Source organism: Lepisosteus platostomus, chromosome 22, assembly GCF_059453375.1.
Source record: "Lepisosteus platostomus isolate fLepPlt1 chromosome 22, fLepPlt1.hap1, whole genome shotgun sequence".
NCBI lineage: Eukaryota > Metazoa > Chordata > Actinopteri > Semionotiformes > Lepisosteidae > Lepisosteus > Lepisosteus platostomus.
Window position 1 is genome coordinate 11,569,965 of NC_142632.1, and position 27,964 is coordinate 11,597,928.

A 27,964-nucleotide genomic window follows, 5' to 3' on the forward strand; every position below is an offset into this window, starting at 1 on the left:
AGTGCATTACCCACTGAAGCTAGAGCCTAAATACAAGACACCTCAGGACAGGTGGAAAACCCAGTCTGTGAGGCCTTTTGTGCAAATGGCTAGTTAATGGTTAAACTAGCTGACTAGTTGGGTGTAGCTGATGCCTTTAACTGTAGTACCATGCAGGCACAAAGACTGGAATTGTGCAGTGCCTGTTTTGGTGGAAAGGGAATCATGTTTAAGAAGAAGACATCCTGCTGTTAGAAGTTTATGGATCCAAGAAACTATATTTTAGATTACAAATATTTTTGTCATTAGCACCTCTTATATCTACCTGTGAGTTTTATATTTTAAGCTCAGGGACCATGAGGAAAAAACGTTAAGTAAAGAAAGTTAAGGCAGATAGTGGCTGCTACTGTCAGCTTTCCTGTCCTGTGGACTTGAGCTCCTTGATCGATCTCTTCTTGTGCTTTTACTAACTGCAGAGGCACTTGAGGGAAGTACGCTTAATTGCTTAGTCAAACCAGAGATTAGCACCATTCACAATGCAAAACCCTTTCTCTTGCAAAGGCATCCTGACACACACTGCACAGTTCATCAGACGCAGTCAGCGTCACGCTCTTGCATGATGAAAGCATGCCCGCAAAAATTAAATGATCGTTACTGACTTTACATAATCTCACGTTTTGGGATTTCTGCTCCGAACATGAAAAGGAGGTCCATAGACTTTAGGGGGACTTTTCTTGCTTCACAGGCAAATCAAAAATAAACTTAAAAAATACAATAACTAATAACATGAAAGTTAACAGATTGTTTAGCCTTTCATCTTGTGGATTCCTCCACATCCCAGGAAATAAGATTAACTTTGTCCCCCATGGGGAATTTTTTGTATGGATGCATACTAGTTCTGTACATCTGAATACATTACAAAACATTGCATATCACTTGTATTGTACATGCATAACTCATTTTAAAAAAATAGGGAGCCTTAGATTATACAAATCCAGAGTGTAGTTTGCCCCAGACACTACAATTAATTAATTAATTGCTTACACTTATATCGCGCTTTTCTGGACACTCCACTCAAAGTGCTTTACAGGTAATGGGGATCCCCTCCACCACCACCAACGTGCAGCCCCCATCTTGGTTTTTCCACCGTGTCAGTAGAAGACACCGTTTTTAAAAGGGGGTGGCTGCTTTTGTTTCTTAGTATGATAGTGTATAGACTGTATATTGTACTGCCCCGCCAGGCGGGCTGAGAACAGCGCCTGGGGGCGGGACTACAGGACTGTATATAGTAGGGCGGAGGCTGCGAGACAGCCCCTTCCTATCGTGTGTGTGTTAGAGAAGGTGCAGCGCTGTAACCTCTGTCCTTGTGTGTGTACCTTTTCCGGTTCAAGTTCAAGTTAATAAATGTGTTCAGTCCTATTCCCCGAGTCCCATGCCTGCTCCGTTCCGTACCGAAACCCGAATTCGTTACAATATTCTAGCTCCCAGGAGGTTTAAAACAATGAATGAGCCCAGCCCCACGTTAAATCAAGTAACAGCAGCGATTCTTATTTCCACACCAAAAGCCAGGCTATATGAGCTGCCCGTGCCGTCAGATTCTCTCAGGCCACCATCCGTGAACACTACGAGCTTTTCTCGTCGGCCCGTGACGCGTCCCCTCCTCCCAGCCTCGCGATAGGCGCAGAGGTCGCCCGCCGCGGAAACCCACGCCATGGCGGCTCCTGGCCGCCCGGCGCCGTCCCGCAGGCGAAGCGCCGGGCGCCTGAGCCAACATGGAGGCCGGAGGGGCGCCAGTTTCCTTCCTGCTCTAAACCCCACCCACCTCTCGGGATTCGACGCCTGGCTCGGAACCTCCGCGAGACCCGCCTGGCTCCCCGGGCCTGTCGCGAGATGTGATCAGCTGTTGTGTCTGTTTTTAGAGTCCAGTGTCCGGACTGCCAGCACGTGGGGAGGAGAGACAGACAGAGAGGGGAGCACGCTGGGGGATTAAGAGAAGGGCACGACTCTGTTTAGATAGTCGCGTACAATTCACGGTGGCGCTTTACAAAAAAGAAAAACAGTAAGTATACGTACGCTTCTTATCCCACACCATGTGCGGCGGCGGCGAGGCGAACGGGGCTGTCGGCTCAGCAGGCGTGTTAATAGTAGCGTTAGATTTCCTGACGTAGCAGCGACCTATCAAACCTCAGGGAGCAGCGGAGCCGTAAGTTAACTTTTCAGGCGAGCCTTCCCGACTCGAGTCTCCGAACTGGGTTTTTTTAACCCCCCACCACCACCACCACCACCACCACTCACCTCCGTGCATTCCCAGTAGGTCTTTGCTATAGTTTGGAAGAACAGAAAACGGGATTATTCATTATTTTTTGTCCTTTCTCCACACACCCCCCCCCCCCCCTCCTCTCGGTTGGGCACAAAGACACCGAAGGAGGCTGCCTTGTTCTGGCCCGGAGCACCGGAGTATCGCACCGGCTGGATTGAGGGGGTCGCCCACCCGCGGAGGCGGCGTGTGTGATTTCGAAAGTGTAGCCGTTTTGAATCTTTCGCTTCTCCCTCCCACCATCACCACCTCCCTGGCCCCCCGTATAGCGGCGCGGCACCGCCTGCGACCCGAGTCGAGGAGCGGGGTGGTGTGGTGCGCGCCGCCGGACCGGAGAGGTACAAGGACGGCGAAGCGAGGAGGTTTGAAGGGCCGGAGCGGTGATCCACATGGGCTCGTTAAAACCAGCTAGCGCCCGACGCCGTGCTGAAGGCCGCCGGTAGCCGAGTTCCCGGTGAATTTGATGGAGGAGAGCGATTCCGTTTCGGCGGGTCTGGAGGTGACTCATTCTCCTCATTCGCCCAGTGACCAGGAGCGCTGCGGCCTACCTCGCCTTCGCAATATACCGCATACATATACTACAGCGGCATCGCTCGTTTTGCATTGTTTCCTTGGTTTTGTCGTGTGCGGTGCCGCATGACAGGGGGGGGGGGACTGAGATTGTTGCCTTTCTCTCTCTTTTTTTTTTAAATTCGGTTTCCCCACTGGCGAAATGTAGCGGGGATGGCGGTGCACCTTCGCTCGTCTTGTAGCAGCTTGCAGTCCCTGCTTTCTGCAACGTGCCTGACGATGCTTGTGTGTGAGGTTGTCTGTTAAGTTTCTGCTGCAGAAACGGGGCTTTTCGGAAGGACGCCAGCGTGTTGTGTGTGTGTGTTGGGTGGGGGGGGGGTCCGATTAGACCTTGCGATACACTTAAAATCGCCCAGTTGCTCGGTTTGTCGACACGCCGGGCACACACACGGCCAGCCCGGTGTCCCTTGCGCCCGCTTGCCAAGGTCGCGGCGCGGCCGCAGTTATTTTATCTCCTGGTTCAAGGTGAGCTTTGGAGGGGAGGCGGTAACACTTTATTAAGGACGGGGGGGGGGGGGGGTTAGGCCTCGCGTGCCGGTCAGAGCAGCCGGGGAGATCCTCTCCACGCGTGGGGAAACAGGTGTAGGTCACGGAAGCAGGCGGCGTGCGCGTCGCTCTCCCTCTTCTCCCTCCGCCGTCACCGGAATGTCGCTTTAAAAATGTCGCCGTGTGCGCTTGGGTGTGTGTGGTCGTGGGCTACCTGCCTGCCTGCGGCTACAGGCCGTCTCCCCACGGCGGGCGAGACAGAATCCCCCTGGGGCGGGTGCACGGCAGCTCTTCGGGAGGTTAGACGCCCGTAGTCGTCGTGGAATCGTATCGTTGTTGTGGCGTGATGAGTGCATGTTTTCTTCTCCAATTCGCGAGCAGCTGTGAAGTTTTCAACTGACATACTTGTTAGTGAACTCCTCCTGTTGGAGTTTTAGTGGCGCTTCATCACTCATTTTCTGTGGTGCGGTTTGCACGTTGCTTTTTCCTCAGGTTTAGATGAGGGGTGTTCACTTAGTTAATGGTGAAGCCTGGTTTTTCATGTTCAAAGCATTTTTTTTATACAACTGCAAAAATAAATGTCTGTAGGTGAAGCTCAGAATGCCTTAACCGAGTTCCTCGTTGTGAATGGGATGGCTGCTCCTCCAGCTGGCCCTGGTGATGTTAAGCATCCACTTGTGTGTGGTGGATGATTTCAGCAGCAGGAATGAAGGGCCCTCTACTTCCCCGGATAGCCATGAAGCAAACCACAGTCAGTCCGCTACTCTTCTGCCATCAGACAAGGTGGCTGGAAGGTGGAGGAAATGTTGTGTGCCACATTGAGCTGAATGCATTGTGGAAGGTTTCCTGCTATTGGATTGAGCACTACACGTTTCATTATTGTCATGGCTGTGGAGAGGGGAGTGGGTGACGTTATTGGCTTGTTTGCGGTTCTTGCCGCCACGTACTGCTTGGTGCTGCTTACCTGCTCAGTCTCCTGTCCCGCAGAGGCTGATCAAGCTAAAGGTCTTTTTGGCAATGCGCCCAAGGCAGGCAGGAAGGCAGTGTGATCCCAACTGGAGCGGAGTGAAATACTGTAAAGGGGACCCGGATTGATCTGAGCCAAGGGCATTTAGACCTGCCGTTCTTCCAGCACCTCACACTGCAGGACTTTCCAACAACCTGGTCTTTAATTATTTAATTGACCCGTGCAGCATGCAATTAAATAATTATGCAATTGACTGATGTTACAACATGCTAGAATGGAGAAGATGGGGAAGGAGCGCTTTGTGTATTTCTGATCTCTAACTGCCAGGGTAGACTTGACGGTTACCTCTTGTTTTCCTGAATGACTTCTCACTGTGGAAGCCTGGACTTGGTTAGGATTCACAATCCACCCCTGCAGAAACTCGGATGATGTTGGCAGCCTCTTTCAAGTCAGTCAGAAACGTAGGGTTACCTTGCTGTTTATTTTTGTTTTTAAAAAAGGAGGATTCAGTTTGCTCTGTGATTTTAGCTTTTAAGTATAATTTTGTTTCCGGTCTTGGTTCTGGTAACCCGAATGCGGAATTGGAACGAGAAGCACAAGATCTGATTTTTTTTTTGTGTGTACTTTGCCTTGAAGGCTGTTTACACTGGCGCAGGGTTTATTTTTGGTTTTTGTTTGCTCGGACTTCTCACATCCCTGTCGGGGTTTTGGGCATTGTGCTGGTGCTTTGGCTTTGCCTCCTGCTTAACAAGTTCTGTGCCAGGTCATGACCTTCAAATCTCTTCCGTTTAGTCAACACACCACCTTAAATTGAGTCAGCTCTCGCCTAAGTTAGAGTAAACTACACCATACTAGCAGCCGCGGACGTCGGTTTCTTTTAGATTTGAGAATCGGCTAGACTGTTTCCCAGCTGGAATAAATGTGGCTTTGTCTTAAGGGGTGGGGGGGGGCATGGTATTGTCGTAAGTGTTTCTTGAAGTGAAGTCTCTTGGGAATACTGACAGCTAGTTCGGTTTGGCTTGGCAGTACAGTTGAAGAACGTGAAAGGGTGCTCATGAATACAGTGCAGCGATGGAACTCGTTGATATTCGAAGATGTTGGTGTCTCAGAGGTTGCCTGAAGGGCGTTGCACATCCTTCAGGGGGGACTTGAGTGTGGCCGTAAATATGATTCCTCATCCACTTAGCTAGTTGACAGTGGACACTAGTGCACCATGGAGAGAGATTGTGTGACCCCTGGGCACTGGAGAATCCGAAGTGGAGTCGTGCCGGACAAGGCAGTGAAGGTCGCACCCCCCCAGGATTTTAGTGCAGTGTGATGGGCTGTTTTGATCCCGTCTTCCATTGGTGTGAAGGGCTCCTGCTAGCATGTTGCTCTCCAAGTATCCCTGACCACCTGTCCCTGGAATCCCCACATGTTCCTCCAGCTATGTTAAATATAGAGTGAGGGTCATTGTGAAGACTTCGGGGTTGCTGGTAACTTTTACCTTTTTTTTTGCTGATTGGTGCAAGTCTCCTTGAATCCATAGGAATAGTTTGTGTAGAGCATGTTTACCCCTTTTTGACATCCCCAGCAAAGAGTCTAGGGTCTCCCTGGAAAATGAGCGTCTTGTTATTCTCCTCTTCAGCTTTTTCGTTGTAGTTCAGAAACGTAGTTGAATTTATTACATTGAGGAGAAAAGGGAGTGATGAAGCTTCATGCAAAGGAGGAGGAGATGGAGATATTTTCCAGTAATCTAGTCAGACCTGCCTGTTTTTTATGTAAAATAGCTGGAGTTATTTTTTTATCTTAGTGTTTCACAGATCAGGGTGTTGAAGGTCTCCAGTTTTCTTGAGAAGGAACTAATTTCTTGTGCTTGGGAAGCTTAGATCAATACTTGCCCTGTCCAGGACAGCCTCAAAGGAGCTGATAACAGTGTATTGCTTGTGTCCTTTTTTATAACGAAACAGGGTCATTGAGCCTGTGTTATAATAGGTGGACAGCTTGACACCACTGCTGTGCTCTTGTAGCATGAGCTGGTCCGCTTGTGGGATGTTCCTCCTGGCCCAGGACCCTGTGATTCCTCAGTGAAGAGTCCGCTGGCTTTCCTGAAGTTTTCCGGAGACTCACGAGAGATGGATATGTGGTACGCCACAAATGTGGCATTTCATTTCTTGAGAGAAGTATTTCGACAGTGGTGTTGATGTGGCCAAACTGTAAAAGGTCCCCAGAAGCCATAGAATAAAAATGGGGAATTTGTGTTGATCATAAACTTTAAATAGCGAGTTGCATTCTGCTCGGGAGATGTATATGGTTTAAATCCACATGTGCTGGGCTATGACAGGCAGAAAAGAATGTCTTTATAAGGACAAATCATAGGTCACTTATATAATATACATTAACTTGTGTTGGTAGAAAGTATTTTATACTGTGGACATGGGACTTCTGAGTTAGTCCTCACCTTGTGGTGGAGTGAGAGAATGCTTTATGTGTCTCGGAGGGCTGAGTCAGGGCACCTTCTGTATCTCTGCCTCTGGCCAGCCTTGTTTTGCACCGTCTAGTGCAAGACCCTGTTTCAGGTCACCAGGCCTGAATTGCCCCGTGGGTCTGACACATTTACACTGCTGTACTTAAGTATAACCTCCTACCTGGACTGACAGACATTCAGTAAAGCTCAGCAGTCTGCCAGCATTTTCTGATTGTTTGTAAGTGGTGAGTATTGGCCTATGTGAAAGGTGCAGAGGATCAGCTGAGTGCATGTTTGCATGCTATTTTCGTTTGAGGTTGGAGGAGTTACAAGGAAATAAGCTCAGTTTGGTAGAAGCCCGGTCCAGCAGAAGGCAAACCCATGAAACGGACTGTTTGGGGCTCTGTGTGCTCCGACATGCCAAGTTTCTTATCTTATCTTGGGAAGAAAGTCAGGTGTTTTTGCAAGTCCGCTTGTCCCACGAGTGCCACTGCATGCTGGGTCTGTTGACTCGAATGATCTTCTCAGACTTCAAGGTCAAATCCAGGAGGGAGGACGGAGGGTTTGCACTCTTTTCTCTTTGCGTCTCCTTGTGCCGCTCCTTTTCTTTGGCCTGTGTTCCGTCATGCTGCGCCAGCCTGCGGGTATGGAAGTCCTGTTTGCTTGTGACGTAGAGGGTCTCTCCTGCGGGTGGGGATAGCAACCTAGAAGTATTGTGGCAGGCCGGGGTGTTGCCCCCTGATCCATGCCAGCAGCAGGGCTGTGCCGAGCGGTCTCCGTTAAGGAAAGGCATGCCAGTCCTTCCTTTTTTTAACTTGCGTTGAACTTGCTTCCCAGCCAATGCCTAGACAGGAGCAGGGCCTGGAATCCTGGAGAGCCTGCACAGATAAACATTAACTTGGAGATGCAGCACTACTTGGTGCAGAGAGAGGTCTGGATAGTTGTTTTCTTCACCTTTCTCTGTTGGTTTTTTTTTTGTGCAAGTCTGCCTTTTATTTAAGATCAGAATCCTAATTTTGCCCGTGTCCAGGAAAGCAGTTTTATTTTACTCAAGAGCTGCTCATAGTGTAGCAAGAAGAGCAAATGCTGAATGCCTCTCCTAAGTGTTTGATTCTGTTCTGTGCATGGCTGTGCTGCAACACAGTTTTTTTTCTTGTTGATCACTCTGCTGTACGCTTTTAGCGTCTTGCAGCAGCACACGGTGTCATGTCTTTTGTCTGTGGCTCTAAAACCAGTCACTTTACAGGTTATCGGCAGGTTCTTGTGCTGTGCTGGTACAAAAACTCTTTTGGGTTTGTTTTTAAGTCGTGCTGTTTAGTTGGGGTTTCGTACAGTTTGTTAGTGCTGACTGAGGTCTTCAGCCAGACTTCGTTGCTGTTTTGCGTGGGGAGTGGAATAAACTTGTTTAATTTGCATCCATCAGAAAAGCTTTCTTTTAGTTTGCGAGGTGTAAGCAGGGGTTATGAGCATCCAATGAAGTATGTGTCTTCATCCTCTTCTTCTGCACAAAAATAAATGGAATGGCAGTATCAAACCAGTTTGAGAATCCATTTAAAATGAAGAGGTCCCTAGCCCTGGCTATTTAAATCGTTCTGTAACGCGGGACTGGCTGCCTGGCCAGAGCTGCTTTTGAGTGCTGGCTAAGACGCAGAGTGTTTCTTCCTCTTTATTTCCATCTCATTCATACCTCATCTCTTCTGCACTAGCGCAGTAGACTAGTCCCAGTAGCCACCATTGGAAGACTTTGTCCCATCATGCACAGCTGGTTCTGTTTCACTGTAGGCAGTGCTTCATCTGTTCTGGGAACCTGCCTCTGCACTGTGATTCTGATTAATCGAGCCTAACTCACATGTTTTCAGCACCTGGTTAAGAACCATGTAGAAGGGAGGGTGGGCCAACTCCAGATAAACATCCCAAACTGGAGTTGCATCCAGAAACTCTCTGGCAGTAGTGCAGACCAGCAACTCATTGTGCCACCTAACAGGTTTTTTTTGTAACTTTATGAAGTGTATTAAATTTGGTAAATGTATTATTTTTCCTTCTTTCCATTTGCAAGCCCACCCAGCAAAACAAGTTAGAGGTTACTAAAACATTGTGTACGTACAGATGTCCGACATTAGGTTCTTGTGTGTTCCCATTTTTATCTTAAATACAAATAATTTATACAAATATAGCTTATCACTATTCAGGGGAGCTTAGTAATTGCTCTGACCTACCGGAGTCAAAACATGGTTTTGACAAAAGCAGGTTTTACAGTCTCTTCTAAATAGGAGGCTGAAGAGTTCATGGTCACCAAGCTTGTCCTCATAAAGTATATACTTGTGTCCCATTAAGATTCTTTAGAGCTCAACTGGAGCACAAATTAGTCGGGCAATGCTTAATAGGCCAAATGGAAGTTTATCTGCTTCTCGTGTCAGTTATCAGTCAGAAGTCAATACTTCTGCAAAACTGCAAGTTGCATCCTTGATGATAAACACCCTGTTTCCTGGAAACAGTTGAGTTGCGCTGAGATTTCTTTGTGCACATGTATACCTTAAGTACGTTTTGTTTGTGCATCTGTTCCCTAGCGTTTACTTCATGGGGCAGTGTTGTGGGTTTGCCCCTGTTGCAGAAAAGGGAAGAATCCTTGACTGCAGTGAAGGAGTTGCAGCTGCTTGGTTGCAGCCTTCCTGACGTTTCAGACAACCGAGCGTTTGTTTGCGAGCGCGTCACAATTGCTCTTTCAGTCCCACGCTGTTCTGGAAGGGCCCGGGGTGAGGGCAGCGCCTGGCCTCCGATCGGAAGCACTGCAGGAGAAACCTTTTGCACGCCCAAGGGGTGTGGTCAGGTGCCTACACGGCTCGGCTCCAGGGGTTCATACATTTTACAGGCATTAGGGGAGCTTTGAATTGTTGAGCTGCAAGCATCTTGTTGTTCTCCTGAAGCACCTCACAGTTTAACCTTGTGTTTTGGAATAGGCAGGGGCTATGAACTGCTAGCCAGAACAGGACGGCCACTTCAGGGTTTTCCTGAAGAACCCAACTAGGCCGTCACTTGTCCATTGACATGCTGCCTCTTCAGATCCATGGGCTCTTTTGCCTTGTTTTTAATGTGCAGTTTGTAAGTCCCTGTTGGAGAGGAGACTTTCATATAAATGATTGATTTTTTTTTGTATTTTAAACCCCCAGGTGTAGCTGCTAGGGTCCAGAGGAGATGGCGTTGAGGTTTCGGTCGTTCTTCCCCTACACGTTGCCTGGCGTGCTGGCGCTGATAGGCTGGTGGTGGTACACCTCTCGCAAGAAAGGGCGACTCGCCGACCGCACCAAGGAGGAGGGCGCTGGCGCCGGCACGGTGCTGCCGGAGGTCTGCCGGCTCCCCGCTCCCTCCGGTGAAGGAAGCAATGGGATCGTGGAGAAGAGCTGCCCCCGGCAGGCCTCGGACAGGAAGCCGCAGAAGAGCAAGAAAGACGCCGCAGAGGAGCAGGAAGTTGTCGCAGAAGTCCACACCGTGATGGCGGAGCCACCGGCCAAGGAGGAGGGCCCAGTGCCGTCCAGCGAAACGCCGGGAGCCTCGTTAGCCCCCTCCGACGTCGGCGGCTCGGTTGCAGAGCTTGATGCCAAGGCCGAGCCAGCGTTGCAGGAGAGCAGGGCCGTGCCCCGCCTGCTCGAGGCTGCCTTCCCCCATCGGCCAAAAACCGCGGAGCAGAGCCTCCTGTTGCAAGGACCAGGGGAAGCTGGGTTGAGTGCAGGCGCTCCGCTGCTGGAGGGGATGCAGGTGGCCACAGCCTTCATCTCGGCGCCGGGAAAACAAACGACCAAGAAGGACGAAGGCAAGGCAGCAGTGCTGCCGGCCTCCCGGTCGAAGGAAACCAAGATCTCTTCCGCCGCGGAACTGGCCGAAGCCGTGAGGCCGGAGCCAGAGGGAGAAGTGGCGGCGGACAAAATCGCGGTGCCTTTCGCCGAGGAGCTGCAGCCCGGAGCGGCGAAGGAGAGCCTCTCCTCCAAAGGCGACCTGCACGCCGCGCCGGCGGTGGAGGACCAGAGCCCCCCATCCGGTCGCAAGGACCCCCCCTGCTCGGAAATCCCGGCAGCTTTCGTTTCCTCCTGCCACGTCGCGTCCACCCCCGCCCAGCCGCCCAAGCCTGGGGCGGAGGGCGCCCCCGAAGCGGAGGGGTACAGCAGGCCCCAAGAGAACGGCTTGCCCGCGGGCCTGGCGGAACGGCGCGGGAGCATCGATGAGCTGGAGCGACTGGCAGCCGGCCTGATCACGGAGGTGATTTCGGCGGCTGCGCAGGAGGTGACGATGGTCGACCGCCGCGGCGACACGGGGAATGGACAGGGGTGCGGGGCAGCCGTGGGGGAACAGCACTCGAGGAGCGCACAGGAGGATGGGGAGACGGGCGGCAGCTGCCTGGCCAATGGGAAAGCGTGCATGGTGTGTGACCAAGTCAAGGGGGATGAAGGCCAGACAACCCAGGAGGTGGAGCGCTCGGCACAGGAGCGCTCCGGCGCAGCAGCAGCACTTGCCACGTTAACTTCGGAAGGAGAGGATACGAAGGAAGAGCCGAAAGGAGTGCAGGCGCCCGTCTGCCCGGCCGCACGGAATGGCTGCTTACCGCCTCTCGCGGAGGAGAACGGGATCAGTGGGAACAGCAGCAGGTGGAGAGCTGAGAGAGGGCAGAAAAGTCACTCCGTGGGCTTGGCTGAGGGCAAGAAGGAAGCAGTGCCTCAGAGCCTGGTGAGGCTCCAGGTGGAGGAGCTTGCGGCTGGTGCAGAGGATTCTGGGTGCAGCACGTGCCAGTCGGAAGATGGGATCAGCAGTGAGGACCTCCTGCAGGGCACAGGGCTGTCCTGTGTGGTGCCCGAGAGCAAAGAGGACCTGTTGAATGATTTGGTGGTGGAAGTAGCCTCAGAGGGGCAGTGTACAGGGTCGGGTTCAAGTTCAGAACAGTCTCCAGCAGCAGCTGTGCTACCGACGCACAGAACCACGTGTGCGGGCAGGGGGCTTAATGGCACCTCCCTCAGGAACGGAGGACACTGGACAAACGAAGCAGAGGGAGATCATTCTGGAGGTGAGTTTGAAAATAACCACAAGCAGAAATACCAGCCCAGGTCGTGGAAGCCTGCTGCTTTGCGTTTCTTGTAGCTGAGCTGTCTGGTGTTTTTTCGGCACCTTCAATTGTTTGACATTCAGAATTATTTTGCATTCCAGTTGAAATTAGTTAAGAAGGTGTGGTTCAGCATGTTTGTTACATCTGGTGCAGTATTCATCAAGCAGCAGTGAGCTGAGATAAATCAAATACCAGAAGAGATGAGGTTTTGTCAAGAAGTTCTCTCTACTTTTGACATTCTCTGTTAATCCTGTGTAGTGGCAGCAGCCATGCAAGAGTACATCTTGCTGTGTGGGTGCCTTTTTGCTTAGATGCAATATGAACTTTTCTAATTTATTTGGCTTTTTTTATAATATTCACTTGGGACATTTCTGTCAACCTCTATAGCAAGGCTTTATATGTGACAACAGGGGATCGGAATAGAGATGTATGAATAGAATTGGTTGCCAAATGTCTTCGGGTTTCCCCGAAAATAGTTTTTTGCTACTACATGACAGGTGTTTTGACCAGAGTCTTGGTGTAGGGCTAATGCAGCTTTCTTATGGTCTGCCTGTGGGATCTTAACACATGGCAAGATTAGGAAAGAGTAGCGCACTTCTTTTGGCCCTGGGGTGGATATCTGTCTGGACAGTGCTGGTGATGACCACCTCTGGCACTGCCCTGGTCACTGCCAGGAGAGGCTGGGTATTTCCTAAATCACAGCCCTGACTTCTGTTCAGATTCCCACCCAACACACAAAGCAGATGAGGTTTGATGCTCTTTACTTGACTCTTTAGCATTTTTCCTTTGTTCCGCAGTAGCGTATGCTAGATTTACTCTTTTTATGGGTTAGGCTTTGGATCTTTACGATTGCATGCTTTCTGTTGCTATGTTTCATTCAGCAGAAATTAAAAATTAGGCTTCCTTTCATTTTTCTTTTCAAAGTATGTCCGTAACTTGTGCCCAGATTGAATTTCAAACATTGATTCTTCTGCTGTGGAAGCATACTGTTTTGGAAGGTTTTATAAACCTTATTAGAGGCTGCTGTAAGAGGCTTAACAACAGACAAGGAGCATACTTGGAAATTATCTAACAGATTGAGGCATTGATGTGCAATGTACAGAAATATTGCAGTCCCTACGTAAGTGGTGTCTCCAAGGGGCTTGATTCTTACTATCAGCAGGCTTTTACTGGAGCAATTTAAAACTCACTGTAACACACATTTTAATGTAAATGTTTTTCAATTCTTTGGATATTGTACATGGATGAAAAAGCATGCATCTTACTTAGTATGGTTATCACCACTGTTAACATGTAACAGTGAACAAAGTAGCACTTTTACTGGACATCATTGTAGTTATTGCCACCACCTGACTTAGCTGATTTTATTCAATGCAGTTTATTAACTTCACACCAAGGGAAAATGTACTTCAGGAAGAAAATAGTACAAATGTTAATATTGAATAGCAGTTAACCCGTCAAAACATAACTTGTGTAGCATAACTTTTATACAAACAAGATATGGAGTGTTTAACAGCTTTGACTTGCATTCTTTTGGCATATAGCCTGCAAAAATAACTTTTACGTTCCATGTCGCTCAGAAGTTCCATGAGTTTAATACATTTCTTCGTATAAAGCGAGAAATTCAAAGTAGGTTTTTGTTATTTACAAGCAATCTAGCTTGATTATTGCACTATAACCTTGCGACAGAGTATGTCAGTATGGATATTGGCACAGGAATGCTTTTTTCCCAGTGGTATTCATAACTATGTGGTGGATTCTGGTGGATGTGAGTAATGCATCTGAAAGACCACACTACAGTGCATGTCTGGTTTTGCATTCATTTCAAGTGCTCACTCATAGGTGTGAGTGAAATGCCCCTCAACTATAGACTGTCTATAAAAAGCAGTGCTGAACCATGTGGTCACTGAAAGGTGCACAGTAGCATATATAAGAAACAGCGCAGTTGCTTTGTTTCTGTGTTGATGTACTAGCTAACAATGTCAGCTGTGCTAGATTTAGGTTACTGTGGAAGCATGTACCATGTTCTCTGTAATCTGCTGCATGGTATCATAGCGTCAAGGTTTAAAACGTTAAGGCTTAAGATCTTGACCATTTTACTGCCAGCATGCATGCAACGGATATTTATGCAAATATTTGATGGAGGTTTTTTCAAGTTTCTTTCCCTTTTGTAGCCATCTTTTAAAATCTGCCACACAGGTGCTTCCTGTGGCTTATCCGGGTGAAGACCTTTGTGGCATCCTGCAGGTGGGATTCCTGAGAGGCAGGGAGGTGTAATTGGAGGACTGTGCCCTGGTGCAGACAGCACAAATGTTACAAACTGCTCTAGTGAGGGAAGGTGAAGCAGGTTTCCCACTTGGACATGAGAGCCTTGGGTTCCTGGCGCGGCGCTCTGGTTCTTCGTGTGATTGAACGGTGCTTGGGCAGCGCAGCGGGGTGATCAGCGCTGTAACTGGCCGCTGTGCTGCTTGCAGGCTCCGATGTCAACAGCATGGACTCTGTGGACAGCGGGTGCACGCTGGGAGCCGGAGAGGCCAAGCGGGGCACCGGCCAGCCTCCGCATCCGCAGAAGTCGGAGCTCACCATCTGGGAGATAGAGGTGCCGAAGGTGAGACTGCCTTAGCAAATTCTTATGACCTTGAGTTCTACCAAAACCGCACACCATCGCAGGAGGCTGGAATAGAGGAAAAGGAGATTTGGTGTTTGAATGCATCTGTGGTTGGCACATTGCTGTTTTTTTTTTTACCTACGGTCCATTCATGCATCCTGGAAGGGGGCTACACAATGGAGACGGAAATGTCAGGCAGCTCTGCTCTATATTTTTGGGGGGTTTGCCTGATGGTGGAGTCCATATTTTGAAGAGTGTAGCAGGTTGCCTTCGCAAGGAAAGCGAACCTGTTTTACATTGAGCTACTCTGCTTCCTTTGAGAGGAGGGGAGAGACAACACTGGAAGTCCTTACGTGGAAGAATGTGACACCCACGATTTAAGTTATAGACCTGAAATTAGAAACCATCAGACAGACGTGGCTCTTGCCCATTATTTTAAAGCAAGGCTAGCTTTGCATTACGCTGACCTGCAGGTGTGGTGACACCTGGCTCTCAGGTAGTTGGAGGAGTGTAAGGGGAATCGAGCTGTCTGTATGTTTGAAACACTCAGCTTAGTGATGCTCCACTGCACGTCACTATCTGGAGTGCCGGAGGAATAGTACCGTTTCACACATTTGAATATTTTAATTAGCTTGAAAGCTGCTTCAGCAGCCTCATTTTGGAAACTGGGGGGTGGATTACATTCAAGATGGTGGTGAGGGAAATTACTGGTGCGTTAGTCTACCCAACCATTAAGAATTTGCTCAGTGGTTAGATAAGACTTGTTTCAAAGTGTTCCTGAGAGCCATCTACGAGAGCTGTTTCATCATAAATGTGCATCTTTGATGCTTACAAAGAATCTCTTTGTAATTGCATGTAAATCAGGAATGCATTGTCCAAGTACTATGTGCAATCACAGCTCGCATTGGATGCTGCCTATCACAAACAGGAAAAGTGACATCTTTTTGCCAATCGGTAGTAACCCAAGATCAAAACCACCCCCAATTTTTTTTGTTTTGGATCAAAACACAAGCACATTGTCTGTCAGGTGATTAGGATAATACTCAATACCTGATAAAAGCTGTATGCGACTGATGGGAGGAGCCAGGTGAGAATTAAGGTAAGTCGTTGTCTTGTTGGGGAAACGTTTAGATGAGAGTACTGAAGCATCTTCTTTGCTCTCAGGTAGTGGGTTTTTTTTTAATCTTCCAAGAACCGAATGAGCTTCTTGCCTTTGTATCTTCTGATGTGATGGGGGAATTTTTAGTGTTTGTTTTTTTTAATTTTCACAGCATCTAGTTGGGCGATTAATTGGGAAACAGGGAAGATACGTGAGCTTCTTGAAGCAAAGCTCGGGTGCAAAGATCTACATTTCAACACTGCCTTACACTCAGGAGTTTCAGATCTGCCACATAGAAGGTGAGTGGCAGCATGTGTGGTGACCGCGCCCCGCTGTTGATGCTCGGTACTAGCTGGGACCCTGGCAAACCAGTCCATGTGGCAGTGTCGGGGAACCACCTGGCGCGTGCAACGGTGAACACGTGAATTGCTTTCAGGAGAGCATGAATAGAAGGAGATGGCTCGCAATAAAGAAATGCATATCTCGTTTTTGCTTGATTTAAAGGGCACCACCTGTCCATCACCATGGCTGCTCCAGTGCGTTGTGCTTGTTGGAGCCCTGATGTGTAAATCTTGAATTGATTCGCACCAGGGAAGGGGTGCATGGACTTGTCCCAGCTAGCAGAGCTTAGTATGGAGAGTTCCATATCAATGGAACAAGTAATAGGTTTATTCCATGCTGAAAAAAAGAAGAAAGAGAACACAACGTTTCGGCCGTGGAGCCTTCTTCAGGTGTTCCATATCAATGTTTTTTTTTTTTTATATCCACCCCCAAGGTACACAGCAGCAAGTGGACAAAGCGCTGGGGCTGATTGGGAAGAAATTCAAAGACCTGGACCTCACCAACCTCTATGCCCCTCCTCCCCTCCCGCTGACCCTGCCATCTCTGCCAATAACGTCGTGGGTAAGCAAGTGCCTGCCGGGGGTCACATGCAGGAGCCAGGCTTGGGTACCAGTGCCTTTGGAAACCCTGTTCACTCCCCTGCATGTCAAGATTACTCCCTGCTTCTCTCACACCTCACGCTGATGTGTTTGTGTTGACCTGCATCTGTGGGGAAACAATAAAAAAAGACGTCCACATTAGAGGCTGTGTGTGTGTAAAGGTGTAAGATTTAAATCGAGGGGTTGTGTTAAAATTGTATAATCTGCAAGTAAGGCCTCATTTAGAGTGTGGTGTACAGTTTTGGTGACCACGTTGCAGAAAGTGTCCATGTTCTGGAATTGGTTCAAACGAGCAGTTTCTTTTCTTGAATGGAAAAGTTTGAGGGGGACTTAATATGTGCGTTGCGAACGCTCAGAGGCGCTGAGTCAGTCTAGTGGATGCCTTCAGACATGCCAGTGAAATAAACTAGCAGGTACGAGTGGAATCTGTGGAAGAGCATTTGTTGTGAACAGGAGGCAGTTCTTCACACAAAGGCTTGTGGGAGAAATTAATCTTCACAGCCATGTTGGTGACGCCATGTGGACAGAATGGTATCAACTGCGTCATTTACCGCTCTCTCAATTCCCGAGCAAGTCTGTTAATTTGAGTTGCTGGTTTTTGATAGTGGCACGGTGTTGCCTTGATGAATGGCGCCCTGAAACCGTGCAGTTTTCAGATGCACCTGAACCGAAGTACGTTCCGCAATGCGTGGAACACTGGTTACGTGTGGCATGGTGCCCACTTCTTTGGAAAGCTTGACAACAGAACACTTTATTTAAGGTCTAAGAAAGTCCAGGAGGTCTTTTTGGAAAGGTAAATGGACATGTTGACAAGACGAGCTCACCAGGCAGTACAGGGGATTAAACCAGCTCTGGCTTCTTTTTATTTGTCTGTCTCAACATGTGTGTTGTGTGTTGGGATTCGCAGTGTTGTCCCGCAGGGGAGTTTGGAGTCGGAGTCATACTGATAATCCGCTCTGTCTCTCAGCTCATGCTTCCCAGTGGTGTGACGGTGGAGGTCATCGTGGTGAACATCGTCTCGGCGGGACACATGTTTGTACAGCAGCACACGCATCCCACCTACCACGCGCTGCGCAGCCTGGACCAGCAGATGTTCCTGTGCTACTCTCAGCCTGGCATCCCCACCCTGCCCTCTCCAGTCGAAGGTAAGGCGGCCACATGGCTTCTGAGGAGGGGGCCTTTTTTTGCCGCGGATCCAAGGCCTATCAAGCCCAGGTTCTTCCCGACAGTGGCGGTACCTCGCCACCCCACTCTGGATTTATTCCCTCCAGTACCCACGCCAAGCGTGGCCCACAGACGCAAGTCCTCATTCTGGCTAGAGCTTCCCGCTCTCTGGGCTGTTGGTCGCCTCAGGTTTGAAAGGAGAGCGCAGCAGCTCTCTCAAAGGGGAACTGCAGTCCCCATTTCTCACACTGGTTATTCAGTTTCAGTAACCAAATACATTCGTTGACTGTGCAGAAAATTTTTATAGCTTCCAAAATTATGAAATCATTGTCCCAAGTACTGTCAGTCGCCGTGTTGCAAACCCCCTGGTCTCTCCACAGGTGAGAGATCACACGTTGTGACGTGATGCAGCCCTTCCTGCTCTCTAGTCACTGTATTGACTAATGCAGTGCAATGCGATGCAAGAGCAAAGAAGTACAGGTTGTGCAGCAGATATTTCATCATGTTCCAACATGATCTGCATGCAGACTTAACAAGTAGTGTTTGCTCGCAAGTCTTGATATTGAAAGCAAGAGATGTATTCACAAACTTGCTTCTTCACAATGTAATTGAGCTGCATCACGTGTGATATAAATTGGAGATTTTTCATGTTGCTGTGTACGTTTTACTTTCATTGCGACTTGGAATACTCATCGGGGCTGATACTTTTTGACCCCAAAATATGAAAATAGCGCAGCAGTTCCCCTTTGATGCAGGTTGTGTGACACGAGCCTGCTGTTGGCATGGTTACCCTGAGTGCTCCTGGGGCGGGGGGCTTGTGGGGCCCCTCTCGCCCGCTGCGGCGCCGCCGCTCGCTCGGCGTGGGCTGACGGCGGCGGGTGGGGTCTGCCGTGTGTTGCAGTGGGAGTGATCTGTGCCGCCCCAGCGGTGGAGGGGGCCTGGTGGCGCGCCCAGGTCATCGCCTTTTATAAAGATTCCAACGAAGTGGAGATCCGGTACGTGGACTACGGCGGCTACGAGAGGGTCAAAATCGACCTCCTCCGGCAGATCAGGTGAGCCACCCTGTTCCTGCGAGGGAAGTGTCATCTGAACCTTTCTGCTCCTCCTCTTCATTCCTCCAGGGTAACTGAACTTGACTTTCTACTTGAGGCAGCGTCAACTAATAGTCTGTGTAGCTTTGGTAAGCGGTGTTGCTACCTTCTATCCTGCTAGAAGTCTATGCTAGCTCCTAACCCCATGTATGAAATCGGAGCATTTACCTTTATCTTTAATACTGCAGTCATTAGAATTAAGTTAGAGTGCGGACCTCTGTTAGCGGTTTGATTTTTATGGAGCTGTTCTGCAATGGCAAATTGCTCATTAAGAACTAAAGCAGTTTAAAAGTATTGGTGGTTTGAGAATAACCCAAATGCCCCCTTGTGGTCAAATGACATATTGCTTGGAAATCAGTTTGGGCGAAGAAGGAGAGCAGGTGTGTGTTCACATTATGGCAAGCGTGCTACAAGGATTATTTTGTTTGTTCTTGTTTTGTTTTTTTTAGATCGGACTTTGTAACATTGCCTTTCCAAGGAGCAGAAGTATTATTGGATAACATTGCACCCCTGCCAGGTACGCACTGCCTGCTAGATCGGACTTGAAGGGAAAACCCAGCACGTGGGTGTCCGCTTCCGATTCTATATTGTTGGTGTGTCTGCAGTGTTTTATTCCAGTTTTATTCCAGGTTGCTTGTCAGCTTAACTGGACTACTTAATCAGTCTCTCTCGGCTCTTTGGTTTCTGCTGTTTTAAAGATACCTAGACACCTGCAGATACACCAGCTCCCTGGGACCAGGGCTGGGAATTCTTCAGTGCTGGAGGAGGTGTAATGTAGCAGCCCCAGCCAATACAATTACAGCTTAAGTGAAGAACTTTGTTTGGTTTCTGCATTGCCTTCCCCCCCACCCCCATCTAGTTGCTTTATATTGAGATGGAATATATTTATATCTAATCAAAATATCAAAACATTTTTTTGTCCTCGGCATCATTGTGATTCAACAGATATCCGTTTAAAGCTGTAACAGCTGTGTATTTGTCTTAACAGTTTTGTAACTTTTTTTCTGTATTCCTTCTAGGAGAGGACAGATTTTCTACAGAGGCAGACTCGGCACTTGAGGAAATGACCAGGGGGGTTGCTCTGCTAGCACAGGTGAGAAAACCAGTCTAGATGGCCTGCACTACATTTGTCTTTTGCACTTTAAATTTGCATGGGTGCATCTGTTATCGAAACCAATGTTTCCCCCCCCCTTTAATAAATTGAGCTCGAATAACAGGACTGTGAGAACAGGATACTGTTTCCCAGAGAGCCCACACCTGTCTTCAGATGTGGGTCGCTGTGTGCTGGGAGAGCCCCGACTGACCAACCCCACCTGGCCAATTACATCCTCGAACCCACAACACTTGGGTCGTAGCGCTCAGCTGGCACCAGGCAAGGGCCTTTACCGGCTGAGCCCCTTCGGGACGCCCTGGCACTGCACCGGCGGTTTTCTGAGGCGTCCTTCGTGCTGTAAGGTGGCTCTTGGCAGCGTCAAGGTGGTGCGGTCTTGCTGTGTACCTTGAGCGTCATGCCTGTTCTGGCACAATGTGGCATTACTGTTTAAAGGGTCCCTCACTCTGTATGCATTTTAAACCTGTTCTGGGTAACAAAACCCTGAACCTCCCACTGCTGCTATTACCATCCCAGTGTTCCTGATTTTGCTCTGCTTAGTCAGTTTTATGCAATGCAAAACCCTGGTTCATAACGGCTGATTAGTGTTCTGGGAACATTCAGAGTTCTGAGCTTTGCAAGTAAAAATAAACCTATGCATGTTCTTCAGATAAGTGTTTCTAGATGTTTAGGATTGTTGTGCCCTTTTTTCAGGTCACAAATTATGACAGTAGCACTGGCCTCCCTCTGATACAGCTGTGGAACATGGTTGGGGACGAGGTAGGGAGATTTTTTTGTTTTTCTTGTGTATATGTGCACCCAAGGCCAGGGTACTGACTCCTGACCGGAGCACATAAGGGGGTCCTCAGAACCTCATGAATAATTTACTTAGCATTTTTCTGGACACTCCACTCAAAGCGCTTTACAATTAATGGGGATCCCCTCCACCACCACCAGTGTGCAGCCCCACCTGGATGATGCACTAGTACACTCGCACACACCAGTGCGGAGGAGAACAGACTGCTGAAGCCAGTTCAGAGATGGGGATAATTAGGAGACCATGATTGCTAAAGGCCAGGGGGAAATTGGCACCTGCTCTTTTCAAGAAACACCCTGGGATCTTTAATGACCACAGTGAGTCAGGAGCTTGGTTTTACATCTCATCTGAATGATGGCACCTTTTTACAATATAGTGTCCCCGTCACTATACTGGGGCATTAAGACCCACACAGATCGCAGGGTGAGCACCCCCTACTGGTCCCACTAATACCCTGGTGGTCTCCCATCCAGGTAGTGGCCAGGCTCACACCTGTTAGCTTCAGTGGGCTGCCAGTTGTGAGTTGCAGGGTGATGCAGCTGATGCCTATTAGGATTACCCTCTTATTAGGGTTTTTCTTACTGATCATGCTGAAGCCAGCTTTCTTTGTTGTTGAAGCAGCAGACTTTTCTGATGTCCCCTTCACAGCTGTAGGATTAGGAGTGTGTGTCAGAGGATATGAAGAATCCATGATGTGTATTTTACCATTGTCTGTGCTGTAGCTGTGGCAATGGAGTCTGGATTTGGATGTTTTAAAAGCTTGAGCACTTATCTCTCCTCCTGGCCCTGGAGAGCTTTAGTGTTGTTTTTTTTCCCCCCCAGTCTGAGCTCCTTGTTGACTTTGAGCTAATCATTGACTAACTTGTACTTCCTCAGCACCATGTTCCTTCCTATGTTTTCAGTCTCTGAGTGGTTTGAGTTCTCCATCAAACCTGCTGTGCTGCAGGTCTCCAGGAGTGAGCAGTGAGAGGGTGCTTAGCGTGCTCGCTAGACAAGAAATAGTGAGCAGGAATGACCAAACAGATGTAAATATTTAAAAAAACAATTAACCAGCCATATGTGGGTCTTAGAACTGTTTTTTTTTTTTGCCTTGTTCTTTAATGTTCAGTTATCTTTTCTATCTTTGCTGACTGAGTCCCCAGTCCTGATCCTGCATGGGCCCCTGGTGCAGCATCAGGTTTTCCAGGCCTCTCTTTCAAAGCACCGGCATCGGGGGGGGAAATCAGTTCGATTAACTGGATCCCGTCTTGCTCCGAGATGTCGGTTTTAGGTCACCGAGACCTGGAAGCGCGGTGGCCCCTCAGGACCAGGATGGGTCCCGACCTGTGGCCCCACCACGATTTCTGATCAAGTCTCCCTTTTGTCTCGTCCTGCAGCTGGCATCGGTGAACCGGGCTCTGGTGGAGAGAGGGCTCGGCACTTGGATAGAGAACTTCTGAGCCCCGCTGGCTAAAGAGCCCCCCACCCCCTCTCCTGGCCTTCCTGTACACGTTTTCCTTTACTCTGCACACTGGAATTAGGCTTGGCAGCTGAGCTCTGACCGTACTGAAATGTTTTACTTCATGGATAGCACTTCCTGCTAGTTTAAATCACTGTGGTGGGGGGCGTTTTCTTTGGGAGAAGTGGTTCGTGCTCACGTTTTTCCTGACTCAGTGTAAACTTTTTGTGTCGGAAGAAAACCAATAAACAAAGAACCACTTTCTCGTAAGCCGACCTTCCCAAAAGTGAAAATACTTATGTCCTTGTAAATTTCTATAACGGTATCTATATAGTAAACTAAATAAAGATGAATCAGATTTCCGTCCAACCTGACATTTCTTGCAGCCCTTCGGCGCACTGTCCTATGGAGTAGCTGTCCATGGAAGTGTAGCTGTGCTGAATGAAGGACCTGCGCACTGTAAATTTGTGCAGAATTAGTTAATAAAGGCAGTTTCCCCTAAGGCAGGTCTTGACATAAGTCTGAGCTCCTTTCCAAGGAGCTGGGGTTTAGTTTTGAAGATCCATTCCCAAAGCCAGGCTCTCAGAGGTGACCTGTGGCGGTGGTGCTGACGCAGGCCTGCCCACCACTACGCGAGCCGTCCAACAGGACAGTTTCTGCCCTGCCTCTTGCGGTTTACAGCTGCGGCTCGGGGGGGGGTGCGGGGGGCGAGAATGATCTTGGCACGCTATGCTGCCCTTTTCCGACTCCGAAGGAGAAATGGGAGCAAGCTCCTTTCTGCACCCTCTGGCTTCCCCTTAAAAACTGTGGTCTTAAAGGAGGCTCTTCTGTCATCTATCCATTGAGTGACCTTGGACTGGAGCTGCTGAATCCCACTTCTCCGTGGAATCCAGGTCCGGGATGCCTTTGTTTACCCATCGGCCACTTATGTTGCTCCGTGAATTTTGCTCTACCTAACCTACCACTACGATAACCACTTTTTATGATGAGGAACATCGTTTGAAGCTGCTGAGATGCTTTGTTGAGAGGTTATTCTTGGAAATGTTTTTCTTCAAGACTTCAGATTAGCCCCCTCCCCTCCCCCCCTCGCCCGTCGCTCCAGGGAATTCTGGGAGAGAACTACAAACTTTTTGTGGAAATCGCAACCCAACTACAGCGTCCTGTGGAGGAGAATGCCCCCTTAGGATCGGGAGCTGAGAATCGGGTAACTCCTGCCTTTCCATGTCAATAGGAATCGGATGGTGCTGGTTCTCCGGCTGGAATGAAGCTGCTTTTTGTGTGACCTGACCTCGCGTTTAGGCTCTTGCATCAGAGGCTGCACTATTAACAGGTTCCACAGTTTCAGTTCTTACTGAATTTCACCAGTGAGTTAACTTTTTTTTTATTCAAGATTTTCAGCATTTCACCAAGTTACCCTCATTAACAGGATATTAAAACGTTTCACATGGACGAACCTTTTGGGACTGTGCAACAGGACTGAATAAAAATTAATTTTCATAGGTGGTATTTTCTCACATTGTTTTAGCCTTATCTTGCTGCCCTTCATACTGGTGGTCATTCAGACTTCAGTTTGATAGCTTAAGGTTTTTTCTCAGAACTTGGATGAAAGTTGAATGTTTTTAACCTCTTCTTGGATAAGTTATGATGGGGTGTTTGGGGAGTGGGCCTTCTGTGTTTTATGTTAAATTTTAAACAATTTAAATGTGTACGAGTTGTCAAAGCTGATTTTCCTCAATTTAAACGGTTCCTCTTCCTTTTACCCCCACTGTCATCCCAGTTTTTTTTTATATTTGGAATATAAATCCTGAATATTGGTGTTCTGGGAAATCAAATTCCATATTTTTGGTTTGTGTTAAACCAGACCTGCAGCTACTTTACTTACTGCTATATTTCAGGTTGTAGACTTTCACTGTGGCATTTAAAAAAAACAAACATCACCCTAGGGTGATATCTGCTCCACTGTGGAGGTGTTTCTATAGCTGAATCACTGTACTAATCCATGGCTACAGCACTTAATAGGAGTCTCTAGGTTTGCACTACATGGTTGTGTACTGTATTTAATACTGAGTACGGGGGACGCTCATTTCCAGAAAGGCTTGAGAGTGTGTGGAACAAACTGCCCAGACATGTTAAAGTCATTACTCTGGGTTCTTTCAAGAAACAGCTGGATGAGACCCTTGTTTTCATTAGGCACTAACTACCAAGTATTCTGGATAGTCTTATAGCCCTGTTAAAATGTTTAGCTTCTCCTTGTAGTCTTGGCTGTTGGCAAGTGTGCAGCCTTGCTACACCTCAGATGGAGGATTATCATGAAGAGCACTTGTATAAGTTGCTGACTAATTGTTATACATCATATGAGAGCTATATTGAACTGCTCGTGGTCGTCTGGGGTTAGAATGAAAATATCACCTAGAAGCGTCCCTTTGTGCTCTTATTTATCGAAGTAGGCTATGTGGTTGCACTTAAAATTTAAGAATAACCAGAAATATTGCCATGAAGAACCTCTTACAGTTGGATTGTTTCTCCGACTTGATGCCACGACTTCGTTGTGCGAAATGAGTTCCTTCTCGTAGTTGTTGGCTTTCAGAGTGTTTCTGATGTTTGAGACCAGATATTTCCAGAGCAAAATTGACTCTACTGTAGGTTTGGAACAGATTTGATTGGCCATCATGTTTGAAAAGTCTACATTGTCTCAAAAACTGCTTTCCTGATTGTCATTTCCTTTCAAGATCTGCTGGCGTTACTAGGATTTTCTTCTGACTTGTGCTGCTGTTTCATGAAACCTGAGTCGTTTTAGAATTGCGGTTTTATCTCTAGACACAAGGCCAGGCCTCTGTACCCAGATTGTCATGTCAGTCTCCTGTTTGTTATTGATACCCGTTTGTGAATTTTAAACTGATTTTGTTAATCATTCACCAGTTCCTTTTCATCTTCATGCATCCAGGTGCATTTGAGGTTTTAATGTTAAGTCAAAACGTCTGTTCTTTTTTTCATGTGCTTTCCAATTTTCATCCCAAAGGAGCCCACTTCTGTGCTTGCAGCCTCACTACACAGCAGCTCAGGTGAATGAGTAAGAAACCGTTTCATCACTTAAATTAATTGGACAATGTAGGGAGGCCAGATTTCGCAAGCCCCAGAGTGGACAGAAGTTACCCCCCCCCAGCTCTTAAAAATTGTGCCTTGGGATCTTTAGTAACTGAACAGTCAAGACCTGTTTCATGCCTCATTTGATAAATGGAAACAAGTGTTTCCAGTAACCATATGAAGGCATTGGTGTTCAGAAATCTGGTCTGTAAGCAGGAGAGACACCTACTGGTCCACCAACACTACACAGCAGCAACCTGGTTTTCCTTGGAGGCCTCCTGCCCCTGTACTGGTCAGTCCATTGTTCTTAGCTTCTGAGATCTGACAAGATCATATCTGGTAAAACTGCCATTGAAAGAATGTTCATTTTCTTATGCTTTAAATTTCAATTTTTATATAAACCTCTGTTCTATACGTATGATTTAACATCGACAGGAATTAATGATTAAAGGCTGACATGATTTTGTTATGATTTCAACTCACTACAGGAAACTAAATGAAAAGGCTTTAAAAAAACTGAACGTAACTGAATTTGTTTTTAAGGAGATGGTGGATAATTTTGTATCCTATGATCTACTGTAATGTTTAATTCGGTATTACAGGCAGCTTTTGACAGGCACTTACCTGACATTGTTCCGCTTTTAACCCAGTGTTTACGCCGTTAGATTTGATTGCTGGATGTTACACAAGTTATGCTCGGTTATGATGGACGACATTCATCACATTTGTAGCGGACAGGTTTTCTGTTAATTGCATTTTAATTTTTCCGTTTTAGTTTGTAATCGGCCTGGACTGTAATCTGCCTCACATCTTGGCATGTGAGGGTGAGGAGGAGAACAGGCAGAGCACAATATGAGTGGGATGGTTATCATTCCCATTTTATCATCTAGTGTTCAGTGGATGTTAAAGTCATTGTAGTTGCCTGCCTCATTGCTGACCAAAGCTCAAGTTTCCCTTGTTTGCATCTGGCTCTGAAAATGCTTTTACAGTTTCATTTGGTAACTTCGCATCCCTGCTGGGAGTCTTCTCACCACACAGATACAAAATTGTAAAGGACTGCTGAGTTAAGTCTCGTAAACCATTGAGTGACAGTGCTAACGACTTCATTTCCTTATTAGTATTGATGTCTTGTGCTGGTTGCTTCCCGGAGCTCATTTTTTAATGGTTAAGGAATATAACAGTCTGACGCCCTGCTACCACTGTAATTATTTACAGCAGAGGTTTCCAATCATGGTTCCTGGAGATCCACACACCAGCTGCTTTTTTGTTCCACCTGTGCACTCAAATAACTGAACTTTCAATAGATCAAATAGGTTTGATTGTAACCTTTTCAGTTCCTAAAGATGTAGGAGGTTGCCTTTTAACTATTGTTTTGCAACTTTAGATCTTCAGCTTTCGGGTAGAAAAACTCACACAGGTTCGAGCCACGGGGCTTGTTGGCTCAAGGAATAGTTAATTTCAGGATGTGGTGCAGCAGGTGTGGGGTTCCCCAGGACCGACGGTGAGAAACTGGGGTGCATGTTTTCCCTCCTGCCGTCAATGACGAGAGAGGGGTGAGAAGAGCCGCCTGCGAGCAACTTGAGTGCATCCTCTCCTGGGGTCGGGACTCTTGTATTTTTGGAAAACTCGCAGTTGAGCACAACAGGCTGCAGAGGGGAACGGGTGGCACCAGCTATGAATAAGGAAGTGGGATGGTTATCATGACCATTTCATGGCCTAGTGCTCAGTACATGTTGCCAATCCAAGCAGCACCTTTTGGTGACATTTGCAGTGACTTCTGATATCAACTCGGGGACCACCCATTCGTGGTTCTTGGGTGTTCGGCTTTCTGTTGCTCTTGAGGCATTTTTTTTTTTTTTACATCCAGTCTTAGCTACCCTGACTAGTCACCCTCCCCCACACTCCTATAAGAACTTTGAGCTGCAGTGTTGAGCTGTTTTTTTACTAGTGTTGTCCTCACCCCCTCCTCCTGTGTCCCAGAGGTTCAGTAGTGGTTTACTGGCCTTAGAGGGGATCAGCAGAGAGTTGCCCATCTGCAATGTTGAACACAGTAATGTATTCATCAGAATGTTTGACAACTTAAGTGGCTGTTCGCAAACCTGTTGGTGTCTCTGTTAAAACCATGTATGCATTCTTTATTTACAGTAATATCACTTGTTTTGGTTAGGCACTTCTCTGTCTTGTGCACTTGAATATTCGTGCATAAAAGCTGGATGTTGCCCACTTATATTCCGTTGACAAAACAGAAGAAAGCAGATTTGTAACGTGCACTTCTGCCAGCAAGAAAGACAAGGTGGGGCATACTTGATAAATATACAATTTTATACATCACATTTTAGACAAGTGTTTGACTTCCTCAAGGCCTTTGTTCAGATTTGTGGGGAACATGCTACATCTGGAACATCTGAATCATTTAATGAAATTAAGGCTTTTTTTTTGGCTCTCAACCCTGCCAGGCCTGATTGTCAATCTAATGAGATTTCTTGGGTTGTGCAGATCTATGTAAATAGAAAATATTTCACTGTACTTTTTGTATAACACTGGGGGAGTGTAAATGAACATGGGAACTTTTTTTTTCCTCCTCAATTCAATTACTGTTCTCCAGGTAGGGCTGGTTTGAAGTGTTTCTTAGCTAGAAAACTACAAGAGAAGACAATTTGCTATAAATAAAAACTAAGTGATCCTGCCCAGAGCGTCTGTGTGTACAGGTCATTTCATTTTGTTAAGACTCACTATGGTTTGATTTTTGGTTGTACAGATATATCAAAAAAGAAAATA

At 47.6% G+C, this 27,964-nt stretch overlaps 1 protein-coding gene across 6 annotated transcripts; it reads left to right on the forward strand.

Annotated features, from left to right (window-relative positions):
• The first annotated feature begins 1,869 nt into the window (after positions 1–1,869).
• akap1b (A-kinase anchoring protein 1b) lies at positions 1,870–27,873 on the forward strand. Of its 6 annotated transcripts, none has more exons than XM_088615904.1 (11): positions 1,870–2,038; positions 9,933–11,815; positions 14,329–14,462; positions 15,734–15,860; positions 16,337–16,464; positions 17,470–17,647; positions 18,568–18,718; positions 19,207–19,274; positions 19,777–19,850; positions 20,562–20,627; positions 22,041–27,873. In XM_088615904.1, the coding sequence occupies exons 2-11, from the start codon at positions 9,958–9,960 to the stop codon at positions 22,101–22,103; spliced, it is 2,847 nt and encodes a 948-aa protein (XP_088472030.1). In that variant the 5' UTR covers positions 1,870–2,038; positions 9,933–9,957; the 3' UTR covers positions 22,104–27,873. The 6 variants fall into 6 exon arrangements, with proteins under 6 accessions (XP_088472030.1, XP_088472032.1, XP_088472033.1 ...); XM_088615906.1 differs by lacking the exon at positions 1,870–2,038 and adding an exon at positions 2,183–2,289; XM_088615907.1 differs by lacking the exon at positions 1,870–2,038 and adding an exon at positions 2,398–2,634.
• Positions 27,874–27,964: the final 91 nt, after the last annotated feature.